Here is a 24,044-nt window from a genome sequence, read left to right as displayed (position 1 = left end):
ATGACATATCAGATGTAATATTATGAAGATTTGAGTTTAAATCATGTGTGTGGTGGATGCCAAGAAACATCATGACACACTTTAAAGTATTGATACCAGCATTATGCAGTGTATAGATTAACATCCTTTTCAAATAAACAGATTTTTAATTGATCATTTGCAAATTTGCGATTGCTTGATTCTTTGTACTCTTTCACTGGAATACAAAAGAATGTCAATGTAGTTCAGTTTAAGGTACTTACTGCTTCCTAAAGGATACAATTTTAACTAAGTGTGTCTTCCACAGGTGATGTCATATCTACATAATCATTCCATTTCATGCAATATTTTCATTTGCTTGGTAAATTGTGTATGAAGCCTCAGCTGTTATTCTCATATTTCAGGACACATATTTTTTTGTTAAGAATATAATGGAATAAATATATTGTTTACTTAAGTTTGGGTTTTGTATGTATAGTCTTTATTTATTGTATCCAATCTTGAGTATGTTTCTCCATGGTGTGTAGAGGTCATGACAGAGCCTTTCAAGGGTGGTGGTGTAGAGTTGATCACGCTAAAGACCTGGGTTTGAGACCTGGGTTCAAGGCAGTGGTGTAGCCTGGATTATATTTGAGACCTGGGTTCAAGGCAGTGGTGTAGCCTTGATTATACTAAAGACCTGGGTTTGAGACCTGGGTTCAAGGCAGTGGTGTAGCCTTGATTATACTAAAGACCTGGGTTTGAGACCTGGGTTCAAGGCAGTGGTGTAGCCTTGATTATACTTAAGACCTGGGTTTGAGACCTGGGTTCAAGGCAGTGGTGTAGCCTTGATTATACTTAAGACCTGGGTTTGAGACCTGGGTTCAAGGCAGTGGTGTAGCCTTGATTATACTTAAGACCTGGGTTTGAGACCTGGGTTCTAGGCAGTGGTGTAGCCTTGATTATACTTAAGACCTGGGTTTGAGACCTGGGTTCAAGGCAGTGGTGTGACCTGGGTTTGAGACCTGGGTTCTAGGCAGTGGTGTAGCCTTGATTATACTTAAGACCTGGGTTTGAGACCTGGGTTCTAGGCAGTGGTGTAGCCTTGATTATACTTAAGACCTGGGTTTGAGACCTGGGTTCAAGGCAGTGGTGTGACCTGGGTTTGAGACCTGGGTTCTAGGCAGTGGTGTAGCCTTGATTATACTTAAGACCTGGGTTTGAGACCTGGGTTCTAGGCAGTGGTGTAGCCTTGATTATACTAAAGACCTGGGTTCGATTCCTTCAATGGGTACAATGCCTGGCGCCTATTTCTGGTGTCCCTACCATGATATCCATATCAAATGAGTATCAGAATCACAACAAAATATGATAGTTCTTTTTAAAAGCATTTATTGCCAACATGTGAGACAATGTAACGATGAGTTGCATGGTTATCATGTAATAATCACAGATACAGGTTATGAACAGTGGTACTCCATGCCCCGAAATGAGATTTATTTCCTGGGTAAACTTTCGTCAAATGCCAATGAGAATTCTTCCTCTTCCAATTTCAACCCTGATGACTTGAGATCAACATGATATACGTTGTAATAGTTCACCCACAAAATAATTGTTTGGAGAGTTTCCAACAACTACTTTCTTTCTTGAGACGAACAGGTATTGCTAGAGTTGTCTCCCTTAGACTAGTCACATTTGAAAGAAGCTGAGGAAAATCATGGAAAGGATGCATTATGATCCTTCAAGAGAGAAGAGGTGAGATTATATTAGGTATATTTAAACAGTAAATAAATATAATATACAACATGTACATGTTTCTCTAAATCTGTCATCTCTCTCAAAGAATCAAGAACATCCTCACAACCTTTGATCCTTCAGGAAAACTAAGTCTGGTCTCAAGCTCTCCTTCACAAAATACTTTTGACTCTTCGAACCTGAAACCATCTCCGAGCATCTCTTTTAATGGAATCTTAGCTGTACTAGTACAAGAACAGGTATTTACATTATTTTTTTTTAAATCCAGCAAAATGGTTACTTAGCACTTTGATGAATAGATTCATCTATATTTGCAATGAAAAGACCTGCAGTTATGTCCAAGACCTGCAAGAAGTGTTTCCCAAATACATGTAATATAGCAATTATCACCAGGATGATATATGTCATAACTCTCCTGAAAGGCCATTGGTTGTGAATGAATTGTGACAGGCAAGAACCCATGCTAGGTGACTACCAGGGGTCAGTCTGCCCACACGCAGGGGTTACAAGTGACTAAATTCACTCTCATATTATATTTTCTGGGTAAGCACCTGATTGTTGACACGAGTGTTCTACACTACTTGGGGAAGGATGGGCAAGAAGTAGCCCAGAAATATTTGTACTAAGATAACAGGAGCTGACTTTAATAAATACTTCATGTTGTTGAAAGAATATCACTTTCAAAATATAGCAAGAGTATGTAAATTAATAATTTGAACTGACTGAAAAAATTATAATGAAGGTGAATAAACAAAGACAGACAAATGCAAAAAACTGTAGCTTTTCATCAATGTATATATAAAAAGAATAATCATTAGATCTAATTTACGCCAGGAAAATATCAGATTCATTTTGACTTATTGTCTATAAAGGCCTGAACATTTCCCCAAGTAGTGATTAGTGCCGTACCTCTGTTAGTGTTGGAGGCTGTTACTAAGACGTTGTACCACTGGGGCAGCTAACAAACAAATCAACAATACTCCCTCCACAGGGCAAGGCAAACAATATCTGCTTCTTCCACTCTGTGGGCAGTAGCCACAAGCAGAAAACAACAAATCATCCCAAACTATGGCTGTGCCTCATTCAAGGCAGAAAAAGCAAACCTGTTGCAGTAAAAACTGACATATTTGACCCTCGAAACATGAATAATATGGGCAAATAGTGGCACTTTGAGTTTTACTGTTGCATCTTAATGCAGAGTTTAACTTTCATGCATTACATCCTCCTCACAAGTTGACTCTGGGCAAATATATTTGCCCCATGGGGCAAACAATTTCCCTTCGAAACAGTTCCTTGAGTGAGGAGGGTGAAGCTAGCTTGCAAAGTCTGTGGGGGAAATCTAGACTAGCACTGGCCAATGTATACCACAACTTGGATATAGGTTAGTCTCCAATACGGTCTCAACTCAAACAACGACGATGGGAGGGAAGATGGGTAATATATGAACATGCTGTTACACCATTACAACATTCTAGGGAATAAACAAGCCGTATCTCACAGGATTCCTTCATACTGGTTACAAACAGATTATCAGGGATCATGCCATTTGTTTTCATCCAGTTCTAATACCAAATCAACAAGATCTGCCAATGGGAATAATTAACAATGGCCTGCTACCCTTAGTAAATATAATGTCAAATCTCACAGAGGTCATACTTTAGGTGTTTTCATTCTGAGGCTTAAAGTATTGAATACATTTTACCCTTAATTCCAGATTAAAAACTAACAACTTGAACAACTGTCTTGAAATGTTCAAAAGTCTCCACATGACCATGTTCCATGTAGACTTATAGGTGTCATTGGCCTGACTTGTGTTGGTGAAAGATGCATACATTATATGTACACAGATATAGAATACAAACCTCCCTGGCTACAGTCTGACAACATAACGTTATAGGAAGGACACTTATTGTCAGCACGTGTTGCACAAAGGTCACACACGTTCGTACAAGCGTAATGTACAGAAACACCTCGTAACTATCCCGCTACAACAATCACATGACCTCATACACGCTAGATAAATAGTTGATGTCACACCCTGCGAATACACTTGGCATTTCCACGACTACACATCAGGTCCTTCTCCATTCACACTTCCCATCATGCAATTTCAAAGATGGTACTTCAGCACATTTGTGACAAGTTAGTAAACTGTCTGTAGGACGTCGGCGACAGACATCTGCCAGCCGACATCATGCGGCAGTGAACACTCGGCTAGCGAAAGACTTGGCGGCATTTACAAAGGGAGATAACCCAGGGCACACTGGCGGTGACACTGTGACAGAGATATCAACAAGTCACTAAGTCCCCGGAACTTGATGTCACGACGGGGCTTAGTCTACCGCAAACTTTGGAAATCATGAAGTAAACATTTGCTCCGACATGCTTTGACGGTAGATTCTTTAGATTAAACAGTTGAGAAGAGAGAGTATAAAGGTTTATCCACTTGAATGTGATCCTTGTAAGGTATGCCAGTCTGTTTCCACATTCCATGAACACTGCAATACTCCCTCCTTGTCCCGATGTGTCACAGAAATAGACGACTGATACTCAGGATGAAAGGTGATCTCAAGACGACCCAGTTTTTTCAGGACTTCTTTCAGTCAGGATTACATACCCTTGTATCTTCTTGTCAACCAGTACACTCCAGGTACACCTAACATTGCTGATAGAGCTATTTCTGTAGAGTACACAATTTGCAGAAGATAGATATTTTAATCCAGGATGTCATTGTCTCTCACTGTTTAATTTTCGCCTTTGTGAAAAAAAAATGAAAACATGTTTCTTGTGTGTGTCAGAAACAGAAAATCAGTGGCATACAAACAGCCTCTGCACATAATCCTGCTGTAGGTGTATTTCACTTCTTATCACATTCTTGCAAATCACAAAACTGCCAGTGCAGCTGTGGTCACATGACCTCTGGGTTAGAGCTCCCAACACGAACATGGACACATGTTGCGTCTCACATCTTCAGTTGTTCCATCATGTTGGAGAAGTCGGACAGCCTTTGATAGTCCGGATCTTCCTCACGATCGTCTTTATCACTGTCTTTAAACGTAGGGTTGTTGGCCTTGCGGGGCAGCTTGAGAGTGCAGGGCAGCATCTCCCTCATGACTGTGTGATGGATCACTAGGGCTGTCAGGTTGGACCACTCCTTGTCTAGGCCCTGAAACAAGAGCAACATAAAGCAATCAAATTAATTGTCAATAACAGAACAGAAATATTATTATTGTCTGGAAAAAGAGTAGCACCAACAGAAATGGTCTCCACACATTGTACTTATGTTGGGTCACAGGGAAATTAATTTATGATCATCAGTATCAGAGGGACATGTGTGTATATTCAGGGTTACTTTGGTACTGCAGTTCAGCTTCTTTGTGAAAGAGATTAAGTGCCACTTTGTGGACGTGAAACCCAAAGAAGGTCCCATACGAAACTTGGAACTTTATACATAACAACTACTTACTTATTGCATACAGCGATGTTTTTATGCAGATTTTTACATCATTATGAAGCTAAAAGTGATGGACATCATACTGACAACTAAGAAATAAAATCAGGATGAATCAGATTTGTCAACTATCACAGGGTACTGGTGTGGATAAGGGACACAACTCTGTACAATGAACAAGGTGCCTTGAATGCCATCCATGCACCTTAAGCCCAACTTCCATCAAACCTACTTTACAATGTCAACACACAGTCTTATCCACAAGCTGGTAATCCCCATGACCAGGGCTTGAGCACTGGCATGTTTACTGCTAATCACTCTATGTTAGCATTAACATGTAAGCCATGTGGTCTGGGGAGAGATTAAGCACACTTAACTTGAATCCTTAGGCTTGTGAACTAGTATATGGTAATATGGCCATTACTGCATGCCAGGAAGATATAACAGTTAGTCAACATCAAGAATGGGAGGAATTTTAAGATGCCAGATTATACAACAGTTCTCAACAGCTTTTCAGCTAGAATGGATGTTGATGGCATAACGCCATGATTTCTTGGATAATAGTCAAGAGATATATTTCTAAAGACATACTGAATGGCCAGTAAAATATTTAGGCTTAATGTCCTCTGGGGCACAGGGCAGTTTTTCTCTTGTATGTAGTCTCACACAGAATGGAACTGATACTACACTCTTCTGTGTTTGTTTCATATACCTATACAACTTACACAACCAAGTTAAATTAGTGTGAGGTTGGAGGCTCATTTAGCAGGAACGACATGGCATGACAGTAAACACCTTCCAAACACATCTGCAACGCATTTACATTTAACTAAAAAACTACAGTGACTGTCCTCTTAACTACCAGAAAGACTGGTGCTATTTCCTTATCGTAAATGGTTTTCTGTGTCTCTGAAATCTAGTTGGAAAGTGGGCTTGAAATAGAATGTCGACTGGCTTATTTTTTTCTGCTTCAAGATTTTTACAAGACCGGTTGCTGCATAAAGAAGCATGGCAAAGATGCTTGTGCTTCCAGCGGTGACATGTACTCCATGATCACGTCTTGTGAAGTGGATCAGTGGAAGAAGCAGAGATGATCCAAGTGTCAATCACAATAAAGCTCAACGACAACCAGTTTTAAGCAGGAATATTCCTTCAGAGCATGACGTAGATAATGGATTGTGCCCATCAAACCATTTTAATCAGTACTTCCTGTTATAGCTCCCCTGTCTCCCCAGACAAAACAAGGTTCCACTGCTGCCTGGTGGATAATGGCTGTCGTTTTCTCCATGAATTCTAAAGAGGCTCATTAATACCTGCCAGGCAATTGCACTTTGATAAGTGCTAGGGTTAAGGTTAAGTTCCATGTGAAAGGAGCACTACACTGGCAACCTTTCCATATGCAGCAATGCCTTACTTCAGAATGTGTCTTCCTTCTGATAGATGCTGAGAAAGGTCTGCTGAGAATCGTCTAATTGGCTATGCCAATAACTGTCACAGTAAAACTTACATAGAAAACTGAATACTAGTAATGGTAATGTTCCTGGTGACTCTCTCAAAACCTGCTAGATTTACACTTTGACCACATTTGTCTGACAACTGTTCAGAAAAGGCACCAAACAGTAAAACCTTGATAATGTGGACTCTGGAAATGTGAGTGATATTGTGTGGGTCATAAGCAGAGAGTCTTGTTTGTGTATACATAAAGTGTTCCATCATTCAGTAGCACAGTAGCAGGTGGGCAAGCAAGATTTCAACATTTTGGACTAATGATATTTCAATGTACATAGCAAACTCAGAAAATTTGCTAACCTCGACACTTTCCCTGAAACTATAAACTCTGTATTATCATATCTGATTTCCATCCTGAAACCAACCAAGAAGACACACTGGGCAGCCATTTTGTCTCCCTGATTCCCATTCTACTTGCACCACCTGGAGACTGTGAAATATTGACCACTGAACCCTGTGTTGTATAACAAACTCACCTTTAATTTGACTCCTCGCTGTGTTTTTATAATAAGATAATGTGAAATTCCGCTGGAGTTTTCATACTTTGGCACTCGAACAGACAGAGCGAAACAGCCAGGGTGTGTGGTGCTGTCCCGCACAATGAAGGACCCCACATCCTCCTGCTGCAGGATCTCCAGGGCAATCTCCCTGAAACAACAGGAAACTTGTCATGTATATCATGTACACTCGACTGAACCACACAAGAACTGATCAATAGATCAGCCATTATAGAAATTAATACAAGCAAATGTAATTAAACAGAAACCAATGATGCAGTGAAAGTAACCAAAGGTCAAGCACTGGGAAACTTAGGTTACTGTGATTCAGAACAAATACACAAATACAATAAGGCTGTGAAATCTAACATGGACAGACAACGGCTTTGGAGTCATGTTTCAACAGTATTTCAGCAACAGCTGGGAACACCAGACATGACTTCACACACTGTATCTGTGTGGGAATCAAACATGTATGATCAGCATAAACAAATACCCACTGCACTTCCAGATACCTATTTGTTTTTCTTATACAAGCTCATCTTGTCAACTTTTGAAAAGTATTATAAGTTGGTGCACCTGAACAATTGTCAAAATGTCACATTTTTCCTGTGTTAATTCCAGATTTAACATCCCTCGACTCCCACCACAATGATACATACACTTCATATCTCTAGACAGATAAGGGTAATGTTTTCTTTGGCTTAACACTGATTGATGATGGGTAATTATAATACAATATTTGGCCCTTTATCTCTCCTCCTGATAACCTGGCCACCCATGGCAGGATGAACACCAACATCTGGCAGTAACCTCCTAACATACTGCATATGTCATAGCTGGATACTGCTCGTGTAAGTATTGGCATACTTTCCAGACCACTCAAATTAACTTAATTAATAACTTACACAGGGCTGGACAGTGTCAAAATATATATAACCTCCTCCTGGTCCTACTACAGTTTAAGATGAATGTAACAAAACTCATCCCGAAAATTTCAGAAACCTGATTAATTTTATCTTCTTACAAACACTGTTTCAAACTGACTGTTCAATGTTCAGGAATCCATGTTTAACAGAAACAGTGGTAGATGTCAAGTACTCTTTTTCCTTAGTTACTTTAGACATAATATACTGCTCAACTTTTAATAGGGTCTGGATGCTAGCAGTCTGTTTTACAACACAAGCAACTACTGTAACATTTGCTACTAGTTGTTGTCTGTGTTACTCAAGCTTTTCACTTTTATGCATTTGTGTATGTGTGTGGACAATACAGAAATTACTGTTTTTAACCCATACCCAGCTCTTGGGGTGTTCTAGGATGTGGAGAGACAATATGATTGGGTATCCTACCTGGGTATCCCGGCCTGGTACCAGGGGGCGTGCCTCAAGGCCTCATCCTCGATGTGACTGCGATCTAGACACATGAGAGACTCCAACCTGCAACAGACAAGGCACAAGTTAGCCCACGGCACAATCCAACATCAAACAATACCACAGGTGATAAGTGATGTTATCACCCAGCACTGACCCTGCGGACAGCTAATGGTCAGGTACAAGTGACTCCCATTGTGTGATATCAGATTTACACAACCGGTCATGTTCATGTGGAAAGTGCTATAATACAGATATACCCCCGGGACACACTATATGAGATGGTAGAATAATGAAATTATCTCCTGTCCTGCAGAAGCTTCCAAGGCCATCCAGGCTTTCAAAGGAAACAATATGAAACAGATGACAGGATGTATTGGATGCAAGCTGATCAAAGGCAGCGACTGATTTAATGGAAAATATCCACTCTTTGTGATACTGTTGCCCTGACATGGACAACTAGCATAAGGTGATCTTCGTGATAATACTACATCTTTGATTAAGTACAGGAGTTCTGTGCTTTCAGATCTTGCACAGAGTGTCATATACCCAATATATATACATGCATATTCTTCTTTATGCCAATAATTCAGAGATGGTGCAAGTATGATAGAAAGTCTTGACTTGCCAACTATCTTCCATCAATGTATTTTTTGTTCTTATGCCATCAACTAGACTTGATTCTTTGATCCTTGACTCAGTCCTTTTAGCACTAAGTTTAATCTGTGCATGATGTGTCGGACTCATATCGAATCATTTCACTGTGGTGAGCATCTGGAAAACACTTACTTCAGATATTACTTTTGTGAAAGCCAGAGGCAACTCATAAATGATCAAACTGTATTATCTCCCTTTCAAATATTCACAGCTATAAAGTGATAAAGATCAGCTATTATGTTTTATATAATTTAAAAAAATTTTCTTTTTGGTACACAAAATACTTAGAAACAAGTCTAGGGCATAGGAGCCTTTTCCTTTTGTTCTTTTTATAGTTTTGAAGAAAATGATAATACCACTCTAACACTTTTAAAAAGGAGTTACATGACTGCAAACAATGAAATGCAAGAATGCAGCATTGACAGCAAAAGGATCAAATAAACCATTTAATAAGCTTATACAAAATTTCAATGCATATCACATAGTTGTATAAAACTACATCTGACATACATTTATCAAAAAACAAAACCAAACTTGAACAGCACTGCTATGAAAACTGGTTTTCTCATTGAGTGACAGGCTGTTAGGAACACCTTGTCAAATGCAGGCTCAACAGATTTCCTGTATTCAGCTCTACGGACTGAGACTTGGCACAAACATGCAAAACATTCTGTTTGAGCAAATCATCATCTCTTTGTTTCACAGCAACAAACACAAAATTTGAATTCAAACAAAGTTTATTTGTAAGGCTGCTCTCAGAGGTGACGTGTGTAGTAAGCCGATATCTTGCCTGCTTTGTCATATTATATGTCAAGTATTGTTGCGGTCATTGCCGTGTGAGCACATGGAATTCCACCACTCAATAAAATTCCAGTTAATAGTTCTGTGTTCTAGGGCTCTATTTGAACACAGAAATACAGGAATTTCCCGCTTTGTGGGCCAATGAATGGTGTTGGAACAAGACAGATTTGATTACCTGGTCGAATTGCAGTAACAACCGTTCGGAAACAAGATAATTTAGTCTGAGACAGGAGCATAGTTAGGATGGAATATTAGGATTTCATTGATTTAAACTCACAGAAGCATTTGAACGTTATAAATCATGAATAACGTCACATAATGAGCCATGTCTGTTCTCCAGGACAAATGTAATAACATTTTATAGACGTCATAAATCCTGTACTATATCATGAATAGTTATTTCATGGTCGCTTTCATGTCTACTTTCATTGTTACTGTTGTAACTAAATTTAATTATTCTGCTTTGCAGACTGCCACACAATTTATGATACAGACTCTCCATGACCAACACTGAATATGGCCTTTGTTTGGAATGGCTGGTTGTTGAATATTAGGGTTTACAGTCTGTCTTGCTGGTTTCTTCATGTCACTGACCATGTTTGGTGTTGGCGATCAGAACGATAAATATGAAAATGGCTATCATTTCTGACAGCCACTTTAGGACATCTCCAAGAAGTCTCAGGAGTACTTACTGCTCTTCATCTGGAAACTTTATGTGGAGAACATGTATGATGGTGACTTGCTCTTGATTCAGATACATATTTGGTTCTTGTTAAAAGACCTGCATGTACTGAATTCCCAGAATATTACAGCCGAAAAATATTCAAATCTGGCAGTGCAGACTGACATGGGAAGCAACTATTAAAACTGGGATCCGCTAACACACGATTAACCAAGTCTTCAATGTTGAACATCCTATCCACGTCTGGCTCTTGTGGCAAAATATGTTGTTGGGGACATATTCTATCGTCTCAGTGAGGACATATTCTACTGTGAGAGAGTGAATTTGTTTTTTTGCTGCTTGTAGCATTATTAAAGCAATACTGTGGTGGGAGACACCAGGGATTCATACATTGTACCCGTGTGGGAATCAAACCCAGGTCTTCTATGTGACAAGCCAATGCTTTAACCACCAGACTACAACCCCACCCCGTAACTTTTCAGCTAGAAAACATGTGTACTGGTGTGGATAGAGACTTAAGATGGAATTTTTTATTTGGTTTGGATCTGTGGTTAGACTTAAGAGAGGTCTATCTGTTAATAGGAAATGCTAAGTGCTAATATATATTTGTAAAATGTTAAAGGACTTGAGGTAATGGCTTGACTGTCCTTAGTCTTCTATTTGAAAGATTCAAAGCTATGAATTTCTCATGCCACAAAAAGGCAAAAACAAATGGTCCAACAGTTAAAGACTAAATAACACATGCCATATTACTCAGAGTAGGTACACAGACCTATCCAATCAATTCCCTACTGCAATAGTGATGTATAGTGTTACAGTAACACCATTCACCACTACAAGCTGCCATCATCACTCACATAGCCTCTGACCCTTCAAGTCCCAAACACCAGGATGTAATCAGACACTATTCATCTGGCTAGAAATTGGGCACCATTGTGTTGAAATGAACCTGTTTTACATAAATCCTTGAGCATCGCCATTGCATCTAGGACATTCACGAAAAACACATTAAATTGACCATGACTAATTTGTATTCTAAAGGATTGATGGAATTCATACAAACAGAAAATTTTCATATGTCATTGATTAATATCAGTCTGGCATTGCTGCAGTACAACTCTGTTGACATATGAAAAGCAGGGTTATTTGTCTACAGCTTGAAATAAGCCTAAACAATGACCTTGCATTAATCTTGGTAGGTAATTTCTGTAAGAACTCTCCCATGACAGGTCTGATTAATTCCAGTCACACTCTTACAGGGCCAGCATGAAAATCAGCTTCAGGTGTAAATAGTCCCACCTGTAATCAGGGGACCACTGTGGTCTTGTAAATACAATGACGTTGTCACAAACACAATACACACTGACATGTATGACATAAGTTGTCAACACTGATGAAGGTGTTACCACCAGGGGCCCCTTTCACAAAACTCTCGTAAGCCTAAGGTCTCGTAACTTTTCTCGTAGCATTTCCACCTCCTATGTTATGGTATAGGAGTTACGAATGCTACGAGAAAAGTTACGAGACCTTAGGCTTACGAGAGTTTTGTGAAAGGGGCCCCTGGCTGATACTGTGCATACTCACATATATATCTCTTGTCATCACTGATGACCATGTTATTCCCAGATATGTTTGAAATGATACAGTGCATACTCACATATATATCTCATGTCATCACTGAGATGACCATGTTATTCCCAGATATGTTTGAAATGATACAGTGCATACTCACATGTGACATCATTTGTGAACACTGATGACCATGTTATCACCAGGTATGCTTGACATAATATGGTGCATACTAACACATATGACATCATTTATCATAACTGATGACCAAGTTATCACCAGGTATGTCTGACATGATACAGTGTATACTCACACAAATGACATCATTTGTCTTTTGTTATCACCATGCATGTTTGACATGATATACTCATATATGCATGATATCAATTGTCATCACTCGGCATGTACTGACATTACCAGGACTTGGATATACACAACATCAACTCTCACATGGTGTGCCACAACAAGCCACAGGTTCACTACCATATACAAATGAAACTATTTTCTCCACAGCCAGCCAGTCATGAACGTGTGATAATGATTCAAAGTTGAGGCAAGAAATTAAAACACAAGGCTAACTTCACTACTAGAACAGGGCAATGAGGAAATAACTATCCTTATCAGCACATCAGAACATCAAGGGATACCTAGTCACACACAAGAAAAATATTTTTACTCATCTTCTGACTATTTCCACTAACAATAAAGTGTCAAAACTAGTCCTTTATGGTTCAGGTCAGACAATAGGGTCATGGATGCCTTATACCAGGCATCCTGCTGAGTGTGACAGTGGGACAGGCTAAATGGGAGGTGGTTTGTTGAAGCCTACCCCAGAGGGTGTCTGAGATCCTCCTGAAGATAGGAGGGTTATCATTATAAGATCAGTGTACAATGTGGGGATAGCCACTATGTGGTGGAGTGAGAATTCAGGATAGGACAGGGAAGGACCACATTTTTTACAACCCAAAATGGTCACCTACTGGTGTTATGCAGGCTAAAAAAAAGAAGTTGTTTTTTGGGTTTCTTTTTTTTTTTTACAAAACTGAAGTCATGGCTGTCATTGATGATGTACACTCACCTGTCAAGTTGAGAGTGCTCTTTAACTTGCTTTGAGAGGTATATGTAAAAAGGACAGGTGGCCAAGTTTCACAATTACATGTACTTAGGTATGTGCTCTTAGACACAATTAAAACATGAGGTGAATTAAGCTTTTGAAAAACTGTTTTCCACCAAACTGCTTATTTTAACAGATTCATGATAAGCTGAGCCCATCAATGATCAAGATGTTCGTATACACTTGAGATGAAGAGGGCAAAATGAAGAAGAGTTTATCATAACCTGACAACAATGTCGACAGTCATGGTATGAGGGAATATTTCAATTATACAGGTTTCCTTTGTCCTATGGCAGATTTCTAATATGTTTTGGTAGAAATGGCCACCTTATCATTTTAAAGTGTATATGGGTTCAAAATCTGGTTAATTTTCCCTTTTTTGACATTTGCATACTTCACGTCTGTTGCTTATGTTAAGACCCTCGTTACTCTATAGTGGAATAGCTGATACAAGGCTGACATGTACATGTTGCCTTACTGGGCAGAGTCCTCAATAACATACACCTTCAATGCTAAAGTATAGGAGTATAAGTGTAGTGATTTGATCAGCAATGTCCTATAGACAAGGGTATCATGTTGTTCACAGCCATGAATAGACAGTGGCCTTCATTGTGAGTACAGTCTGAGGGGCGATACGATTCAGTATGGTGTGGGTGGGACACATCCTTAATGATGTGTGTAGAAGGATAATAATACATCTTATGAAAAATCTGGCAGCAGAATGTCAATACATGTACATGAAACAGGTCTTTGTGTTGGGGGCAGGAAGCATGGCAGGATGTTAGGTGTTAAGAAATGTGTCCGGGAGAAGGAGCAGTATCTACTACAGGAGTCAGGTGATAGAGGACTCAAGGGACCTGAAAGGACTAATTGTACCAGATGCTAACATCTCACCACCTCTGCCACAGGAGAAGATGAATGGAAAGGGTTGGTCAGGGCAATTATCTTAGGACATTACTTGACCCTCAAAGGTGTCATGAGCATAATGAATAGGGTATGTCCCACCTCAAGAAGCAAGCTATTTGGTACAGACTGAAGTGATCTGAACTGATGGAAAGTGTCACCACCATCTTGAAGAACAAACTGGAAATGAAATGTTTTCACACGTGTCAATCAAATTCAATCCAGTCTGAATGGTTTGATTTATGCTTGAACCTGTGTTTTTGGCAGCTGAGCATAGAGACCTTATGTTTAAACATTCACTAGATGCCAGGTGCCATGTGTGCACAATGTGGGATGGCCAGTTCAATGGCACTTGTTGGATATCACTAAAACATGGTTGCAAGCAGCTCAAAACACTTGTACTTGTTTTAATATTGTTTCAATCCACACACAATATTCCATGTCAACCAGTCATTCTGCTTATTATGCAGAAAGTAAGTAAAGAAATTATGAAAATATGTGATTGTGTGAACGTAGGTTTGAGATTAATTTAGCAACATTCAGTTATGACAAAAGCTTGTAAATACCAGAGTCTCAAGTGGTCAGATCATGAGTTGATCCACATGAATGTGGACAATGAAACTGGCTAGATCAGACATTGCAGCCACCCAATCCCAAGTCCAATCAATCCCTATAACAAGCATGAGGCAGCAGAGAAACAAGTGAGTGAGTGAGCATTGATGGTGTGATGGGTTCCTTGACATTTCTCCTACAGTATTTGAATCTTGGGATTCTTCAGGTTTTAACATTAAGACTTTTCTGATATACGTTTGAAATGGTCACAACATATTATTGGAAAGTGTCTGTATAGCCACAGAATTTCCAAGATAAACAATGCATAAAAAAGAGTCTGGAAGGCAGCCCGGCTCAATATTTAACCTTAATTTCCTGACGAAGTCATACAAATTGGGATCAGTCCTCTGGAACAGATCAGTGCATCTAATGGCAAAGGCATCCTCAGGGAATTTCACAAAGTACAACATTTCTCATTGACATTCCAACCACTTGGCTCAGCAAATCTTGGAAGTTAATTTCAACATCTGACGGGGAGTGGACACAGGCCAGCTCCTACGGGAGTCCCTATAAAGAATTCATGTAATGCTTCATTACCAACAACAGGGCCAGCTGATTAGTCCAAAGTCAACCAAAATAGATGGGTCTAAATACAGAACCTCAGTCAACATGGTAGCTTCTTCAGTCACAAAGCCAACAGGCCTGGGAGTGGACAACCACCTAACAGACCAACATGTTATAACAATCAAGGAGCTGGAGTGACCACTAAAGGGGAGTGCAAGAGGCTGGGGCATTGTTTGCTGCCGACCTCCCACGGTAAGGGGAGGGTATGGGTGGGAACATTGTCCTTGTTGACCAAGCTTCATTTCCCTGTTATTGTCACTACAGGCTGGGAAAGTTGCTACAGGTGAAATACCGGACTTGTGGACAGTTAAATAATGGCGGGATAAGAGCGAAGACATAGCTGCTTTAAGTACATGCTGAATCTGACAACCTACATTCAAATAAATCTGTTCTGTTGTACTGTCTGCAAACTATTTTATAAATATTCTGATTTGGATCAGGATCATTTTGACTTTCAATTATTCATTCACTTTTCAGTTTCAGAGATAAAAATGCTTTAAAAATAAAATTACAAACTGGCAAACAAAATATAAGAACCCCATTTTATCAGGTTTTATATTCGTCTCTTTCAAATACAAAAATACCTGTATCTGTTTAATTTTAAAGAAAAAAAAACAATGAAATAGTTTCAGGTGACAAAACTGACACTGTTTTCAGCAAATGCATCACATATTATCACCACACATTACGTCACACAATTTCATTACATGAAAATATATCTGTCTATGAGAAATGTTTTTGCGTCAATTTTAATAATTTCCGTGAAAAACACAATATACACCTGCCAACTCAGACAGTCAAAAGATGATCAATAATGATATCAAATACCAAGACATTATTAGAAAGACATATGTTACATTTTCACACATGCCAAGGAATGAAATGTCAAATATACATATTCAAAGACTTCTTTCAATTTTAAGCCAACTGAATGTCTGGTATGCCAGTCCATGAAATATTGTCTCGTCTCATTCTTCATTTAAAAAAATAAAAAAGAGTGTAGACAGACATATGCTGAATATTTCAAATAACTATGGTGGGAGAATGGTATTTCGGGTATTTGTATGTGATAAAACACAAAGGTATCAATGCATTTGTCATCGATCTTAAAAGTCAAGAACATCCCATGAGTTGCCACACAAGATAACAAGGACTGGAGACAGGTTTTCTTGAGATGTCTCAGCATTGATTTATACCAGGGCATGTCAGACTCAACTACTGCTGTGAAACACACCCATGTCACCCAAGTGTGGAATTTCTCAGTCAATTGCCAGACCTGATTTGGTGGCTGAACTCACAAAAGTCACCACAACTTCTGACCTTTCCTTCCTAAACAATCAAATTACAGACACTTTATCTACAATAGAGCACAGTGGCTTTGTCTGTGTTCTACACCTGGTGGACTGGCTACCTTCAGTTGATACAGTGTGACACTACTGCAATAAAGCACTTCAATTTTTGCCAATGGTTCTATACTATGAAGAATTAAAAATGTGAGTGAGGGAATGAGTGAGTGAGGTTTTATAGCGATATTCCAGCAATATCATGGTGAGGGACACCAAGGATGAGCTTCGCACATAGTACCCATGTGGGAAATCAAACCCAGACTACTGCATGATGAGAAAACACTTTAACCACTAGGCTACCTTTCATCCCCTACCCAACACTTCCAAATGGTACTAAAGTGCATGACAACACTACCACACCCAACCAAAGCACCTGTTGCAACACCACACCAGCCTCAGACCCATCATTACATTCACTAGCTTGAGACCAATATCATGAAACTACTTAGCTGAGCAGAAAAATCTTAAGTAAGTTAACATTAAGTGAGGGTTAATGACTATAACAGAAAAGAAGCTCATGTATGAATCATGTTCAGTGGAAGGGAAATGCATTGCAGTTAACTAGTGCATCACATATGATTACATCCTTTACATAAAAGAATGATCACAGAGCTGCATTCCGATTGAGCCATCCAGACTGACAGATACAGCTACTAGGGTGGTTGGCGACATTTGCCTCCAGGCTACGCCCATCCATCACACATCAGTCTGACTCCACTCGACACTAAATCATCTCTACCTCTGTTATGTTCATTTTGAACAAAGTAGCAGACTTTCAAGGACAAAAGTTTTTTAAATATATGAGGTAGGCATATCAGCAATAACTTGTCATAATTCAATCTTGGAAAAATCATGCTTCTATCACAGAGAACAGAGGCTACTTTAATCCTCTGACCATCAATGAGACTTGTGACTGTCAATGATTAAGTGCTAGTTTCATGGATTGCTGATTTACTAGTTACAGAAGTTAATCATAATTACACATTATATCAAGTTATTCCATATAGAAAGTTACCTGAAACAGTCTTAGCAAATACAACATGTTGTACTTACACACAAGTACAAACTACCAAGGATGCCTCTTTCTTTAAAACATTGAAATATATGCACTAATTTAGCTAATTTACTAATTTCACTACTTCAACTAATCATTACAATTAGGACATTCATTAAATAGTAAGACAAAGTAAGAAACAGAATTACGCCATGATACCATTAAGATAAAAAGATCAATGGAAATTGTCAATTTACCTTTGTGGAATTGCCCATTTACTGTCAAGAATAATTATCACTTGGCCATAAAATCTCCATTTGCTTTTAAGTTGCGGCAAACTAGAAGACATGCTGCTTACATCGGAACTTTCTACTCTGTAGTAGGTTTCTTCACTGGCACCAATGGCGTGATGCCATGCGCAAATATTGCCCAATGAACACTTTCCAGTTCACCCAGAGGAATCAGAGGACCGTCTGTTTAAGGTGGTGCTTACAATATGACAAACAATTCATTACTGTTGAATCAAGGACTGTATGTAAGATTCTGTTTGTCAAGGAGAAAAAGTATTTGATATCAGGAATTTTCAGAACAACCAGCTAACGAATAATAGTTTCTAAAACATCAATTTCCTCATTGATGAGCTTTTTATAAATAATTTACGTTTCGTATTTTCACAAGCACATCTGTTTAAATAAATATGCTATTATCCTTACAAAGCAGTATATATTCTTGAATGTGGATTCAGTTCTTGCCTTTGTTGAACCACTTAACTGATTTCATCTCGTGTGAATGTGAATATCTACCTCAACACAGAAGTTTACTTACTCAAAAAGTCTTTCAATCACTTGGCACAGCAGGACTAATTCACAGTGAATGTAACAAATCTAAAAGATGACATCTTAAATTTCATCAGAGTGTGGGAAAATTTGTCGCATGAAAGTTGTATCACAGAAAACAGATCAAATAGCCTCGGGTTAAAGAAAACATTTATGCATAAAATAAAGGTGGAAATTGCTATCCTTTTCCTAATCTTCACAGGGTGCAATTACCTAATCTGTAGGTGCCATAAAAAATCTTTGCCCAACAAACAACCCTAGGGATATTGTTGTAACCTTTTAACAAGATGAGATTCAAGCTGTCCAACTGTATGAAGAAGATGGATTAATGGCTTAGAAAGATGAGTAAATGTGGAGAGAAAAGCCTTTTAATGTCTGGATACCTCGTTTACTAGGGCCGTGGGATCTTGTATATTGGGGCAATGCATTTCACAGCATCTGTCTCTTAAATACAGATTCTGTTCACAAACTGGACAATCTCTCTGTTGTACCTATATTCAGATTACCACAAACAGATCAAATTCAATACCTAATTCACGACATTTCAAAACCATAAAGAATTTTCTTAGACAGTTTCTGCCTTTAAAGTTTGTTAGAACATATCCAAATTTGCCAACAGTGCTCAATGTATATTTTCCCTTAATCTTCTAATCTCAGAATATTAAAAGTGAGACTATCAAATCCCTATCAAATCCATGTTCTGAGCTTGAGGTTGATTAATTTACCTGTCAAAACAATAATAAGTAAATAGTTGTTGGTCACTATTTTTTAAAGTATTACATATACATAGAAATAAGAGAGTATGGTTTTACAAACTTTTAGCAATATTCCAGCAATATCACAGCAGGGGACACTTGAATTGGGCTTCACAAATTGTATCCATGTAGGAATCAAACCCAAGTCTTTGACATGTCAAGTTGATGCTTAACCATGAGGGTACCTCACCATCCCTTACACACTGTATGCTACAGTATTAACTTTCCATGGAAGGACAACCCAGGTGATGCAGGTGCAACTCCTTTTTATGAAAAAAGCAAATACAGGTGCTTTCCAGACATGCAAATTGTGAGTATAAACTTAATTTGAGAATCATACACATGATAATTGGATCATGGAAGCATTCTTCTGACATACGAATGAAAAATATGAAGGCTAATTTGTAATTCAATGCCAGAAAAATAGGATCATTAGGAGACTCAAAGGAAACCACTCAACATATTGAAGTACTTTTAATTAGATAAATTGTGGCATTAGTTGAAGGCATCAGCTACGGAAGTGGTGACATCCGTCACCATCCAGGAAGCAGCATTGTAGGGGCCTCTCCTGGCCCTCCTCTTTCAGGCATCGCAACCATGTCGACAAAAGCTGAGCTGTTTTGTTTCAAGCTTACAAACTGTTTTGACAAAGCAATACCACTAGGACTGTTACAATACTTGCTGAAATTGCTGCTCCATTACTCACACATTCCATGTTCACTAAATACAGCTGGAGATCAATGTTACACCTTTACAGTTTTCTTTCAACTGGAGTCACACAATTTTCTCAGTTGAAGATTATTAGTTTAGAAAAATCTTATGAAACAATAATGTCCAATGCATGATTAATACAGTTGTATTAGGCACTGTCTGATCACATAATGCTTCAAAATGTTTCCCCATGTGGATTCTGTTACCTGAGGCCTGTGTCTGGGTGATATACCGTTCTCCTAAGCAATCTGTCTTTCCACCCCGGGTCCTAATAATATGTGTGAAGTTCATTCTTGCTGTCCCCTGAAGTGATATTGCTTAAAAACTGCTAAAAGTGGTATAAATCTGAGCTCACTCCCTTTTGTAGGTACATAAGGAGTAACAAAGGATAACAGTGTACAAAGTTGTAAACAAAAGCCTCCTCTGCCTGAGAAATGCAAGTCAAACATGTGCTGCTCTGCTGCCAACATTTCCAGGATCTGCTTTTGGTGAGTTGTCTCCAGGATTGTCTGGTATTTATAAGATGAGCTCGACACACAGGGATTAATAAAAACAGAAATGAAGAGGATATGGAGATTTGAGATGAAAATACCACTGGATTATCAGGACACCGGAAACAATCCATGTAATTTCTTACAGATAATACACATTTCTTTTTAAGAATGGCAAAAATACACCACAGCTCCCTCACATGCTGTTAAAACAAATCAGTTCATTTGTGTCAAAACCTTCTGAGAAAGCAAAAATCATACTCTTAAAAAGAGCAATTTATGATGTCACCTATTTTTATCCTTCAACAAAACTAGCAGTGTTTTTAAAGGAGAATAAAACATTTCAAATTGACAAGCTAAATGTTGACCTGAATAAATGATGCTGTCACAAAATGAAGAGAATGGTATTACATTCCAGTCGTATCACCAGCACAGGTAGAGAGCTGGAAATACTTCAGCAAGTTCAATATTAGTCCAGTGGGGAATTACAGACATTCTCTGAGACATTCAACATGCAATAAAGCACTGGGGGAAGAGATAACAGTTGTTACAGTGTTGGGCAGTAAAAGTTGCATGCTCTGTGATCTGGGTTATAAAACCCCATGCTGGTACATAACATGGTTATAAACCTGGGCCTGACAAAGGCTAAGCATGTTATTGTGATGGTTAATGATCAACTAATATGTACCACAAAGTAATGAGATTTACAAAGGGCTAACGAACACAGAGTAGTGGACACATACTGCTAAAGTGACCTAATCACAGGCACTCCTGTAAATAATCCTATATCTGTCCACGATTTCACTAAACATGTAATTCAAGTTTTTTTGACCATTAGACTGTAATGAAACCTGCAATATATCATGTATCACCAGACAGAAGAACCATATCCTATAAGAAGGAATATTTTGATCAAATTATTTTGTGCTGAACAGCAATACAGTGGACTACAGTGGTTTGGTACTGAGTAAAGAGTCCGAATTTGACAGCAGTCTGAACTACACAGAAATTTCCTGTATCGATGCCTGAAGCTGGGATGGTATATTCAGTTTGGTTTATACAGCGATCCGAGAAAGACAGTCCGAGTTGGACAGAGTACACTGTATAACCTAATGTTATGACTGTAACACTAAAATATGTCTTTTCTTGAAATAAAAATATGTTTCTCATCACAGAAAACATGGCTCATTGCCACTTTGACATTCTTAAATACAATACTATACACCAGTGCATATGCCATAATAAGTTTATTTATTACTTAACATGTATTTTTAAATAAAATGAAATCAAAGCAAATTTAAGGACATCTGGTAGAACACAGAATTTTCCACACACACACCTGTAAATGCCACATTTGATTCAGAGCAAATGCAAACAGACCAAGTTTTGTAAACTTCTTTCCGAACACCGAAATCAATACAGATGTGCAATGAAAGTGGTCTGCCCCAAGGACCATTGACCAGGTAAATAATTCTAGTGAAATAGTTTCTGTATGACAACTCCACAGCAAAACGCATCTATTATTCAGAAACTTCAAACTCATTTAAACATCTGAAATAGCTCTAAGCGATCCACATATTCTCTGTCCTGTGCACTCCTATCTAACATAAATAACTCACTTCCCCTTATATTTCTTTGCATTTAGCCATAACCAGTCACAAAATATAACAATTTGACAGATTCTCATATACCACGAAGGAAAGTTTTACTTTTCTGCACCTGCAGTGCACAGATGACACTTTACAAACTGAAAAAGTTTCTTGCAAAACAGTACTTTTTATATCAAAATATCTCATGAAAGAAAACAAAAACATGACACTTTCAACCATATTAAACAAAATTCTCCCTCAGTTATTTTCACCAAAATCCATTCTGTTTAAAGATGGTTATAGTTCATCATGCTGACAACCCAGACTGGACTCCTGACATGGGTATGGTGTGTGGTGCCCATTCTGGTGTGAAATTGCTGGAACACTGCTTAAATTGTCACTCACTCACTCACTCACTCACTCACTCACTCACTCACTCACTCACTCAGATCCAAAACCCGTCATGGTGAAACCAATTAACTTTATCAAAGAGAAAAACTTGAGTAGTATACAGATCTTCACCAAATATGACAGTGATGCGATACCAGTAATTCAACATTGACACATCAGAAGAAATATGGCCAGGATTTCGAAGAATGCTGACATTTCAAGACTCTTAAATCAACATGAATAAAAGAAATATATTGCCCTTAGTATGGAAGTGTGTGTCTGTACACATCAATATTACAAAGACAGCTGGTAGTTGTATTCAAGCTATGCAAGTACAAGTAGCAGTCGATGAGGTACTATGTGCAGGGAATGTCAACAATGCTGATTGATTGAACACACTAAACAAAGGTTTATCAAAGACAAATTCTAATCAAAATTTCATAGGTTGGCACGGACCTACATCCTTTGCACTGAGAAACTATGCAGTGCCATAAGCACTGCTGAGGAGGGGTTACATGTTGAGGCATTCACTTGTTTCAAAATGTTGAAAAGCTGGAATCTGATAACGCTTAAAGATAAACTCCCACTGATGAAAATTTGATCGTTTCCCAGGTTTCAATTTGAACATTGTCATATACGGAATTCCTTAAATATTTTCAAAGAATATTCACCTAAATAATTGATTGCATATTCATTACTGAAAGATCTTAAGAGCCCTAGCTTTAACAAAAACATTTCGTTTGATGGATATATGATAGGATGAATATCTTAGTTCATTATTTCAAGAATGCAGAGTTCTTGATATCATGTTCTTTACTATAAACAGTATTAAAGTTTTGCAATAACAACAAATACGCTGAATTTGACAAAACTTGGGATGCAACTTCAGCACTGTTTTTCGTGATCTCATCATTCTTTCTTCACACACATGTACATTAATTCAATTCAATATTTATTTTCATATCTTAATGAAAAATGTGTCTGTTGTCATGTTTTCAGACCACCTTAACCAATCACAACACCTGGGATCATCATCATCATCATCATCATCATCATCATCATCATCATCATCAATCTCACTTCCATCATCATTAGCAGCAAAATACACATCTTCCTTCAAAAGATATATTACTGTTTGGAAGCAGAAACAAATATGGAAGTAAAATAGACTTCATACTTTTCATAGGTGGAAGAGGTGTGCAGGGGTGCGCTACTCCCCCTTTGTTATATGACCATTGAATCATGGCTGAAAAGTAAGTGTGTACCCTTCCATTTCTCAGTAATGTGCATCCCCTTTCTCAAAAAGCTGTATCCATCCATGCTTTTTCATAAAACGTAATCATGTTATTTATCACTCACCATAAAATAAAACGCAAAATTGGAATGCAAAAAACACAAAATTAACGCCATCATAAGCGTAACCAACTACATCCTTGCTGTAGTAGAGGCAAAACTAACTGCCACTATTCATCACAGCATACAATGCA

At 38.4% G+C, this 24,044-nt stretch overlaps 1 protein-coding gene across 2 annotated transcripts in view; it reads right to left on the bottom strand.

Moving 5' to 3' along the window:
- Window positions 1-1,333: 1,333 nt before the first annotated feature.
- The window catches only part of LOC137267861 (tensin homolog), a 163,445-nt gene continuing 140,734 nt past the window's right edge, over window positions 1,334-24,044 (bottom strand). For both annotated transcript variants that reach the window (XM_067802297.1, XM_067802298.1), the window contains 3 exons: window positions 8,523-8,609; window positions 7,150-7,321; window positions 1,334-4,879 (listed from right to left, as the gene is read on the bottom strand). In XM_067802297.1, coding sequence (XP_067658398.1) covers window positions 4,676-4,879; window positions 7,150-7,321; window positions 8,523-8,609 — 463 coding nt within the window. In that variant the 3' untranslated portion in view covers window positions 1,334-4,675. The remainder of the gene's footprint in view (window positions 4,880-7,149; window positions 7,322-8,522; window positions 8,610-24,044) is intronic.

The sequence above is a fragment of the Haliotis asinina genome, chromosome 16, assembly GCF_037392515.1.
Source record: "Haliotis asinina isolate JCU_RB_2024 chromosome 16, JCU_Hal_asi_v2, whole genome shotgun sequence".
Classification (NCBI taxonomy): Eukaryota; Metazoa; Mollusca; class Gastropoda; order Lepetellida; family Haliotidae; genus Haliotis; species Haliotis asinina.
The sequence above is the reverse complement of the archived record's forward strand: the minus strand, read 5'-3'. Positions and strand labels throughout refer to the sequence as shown.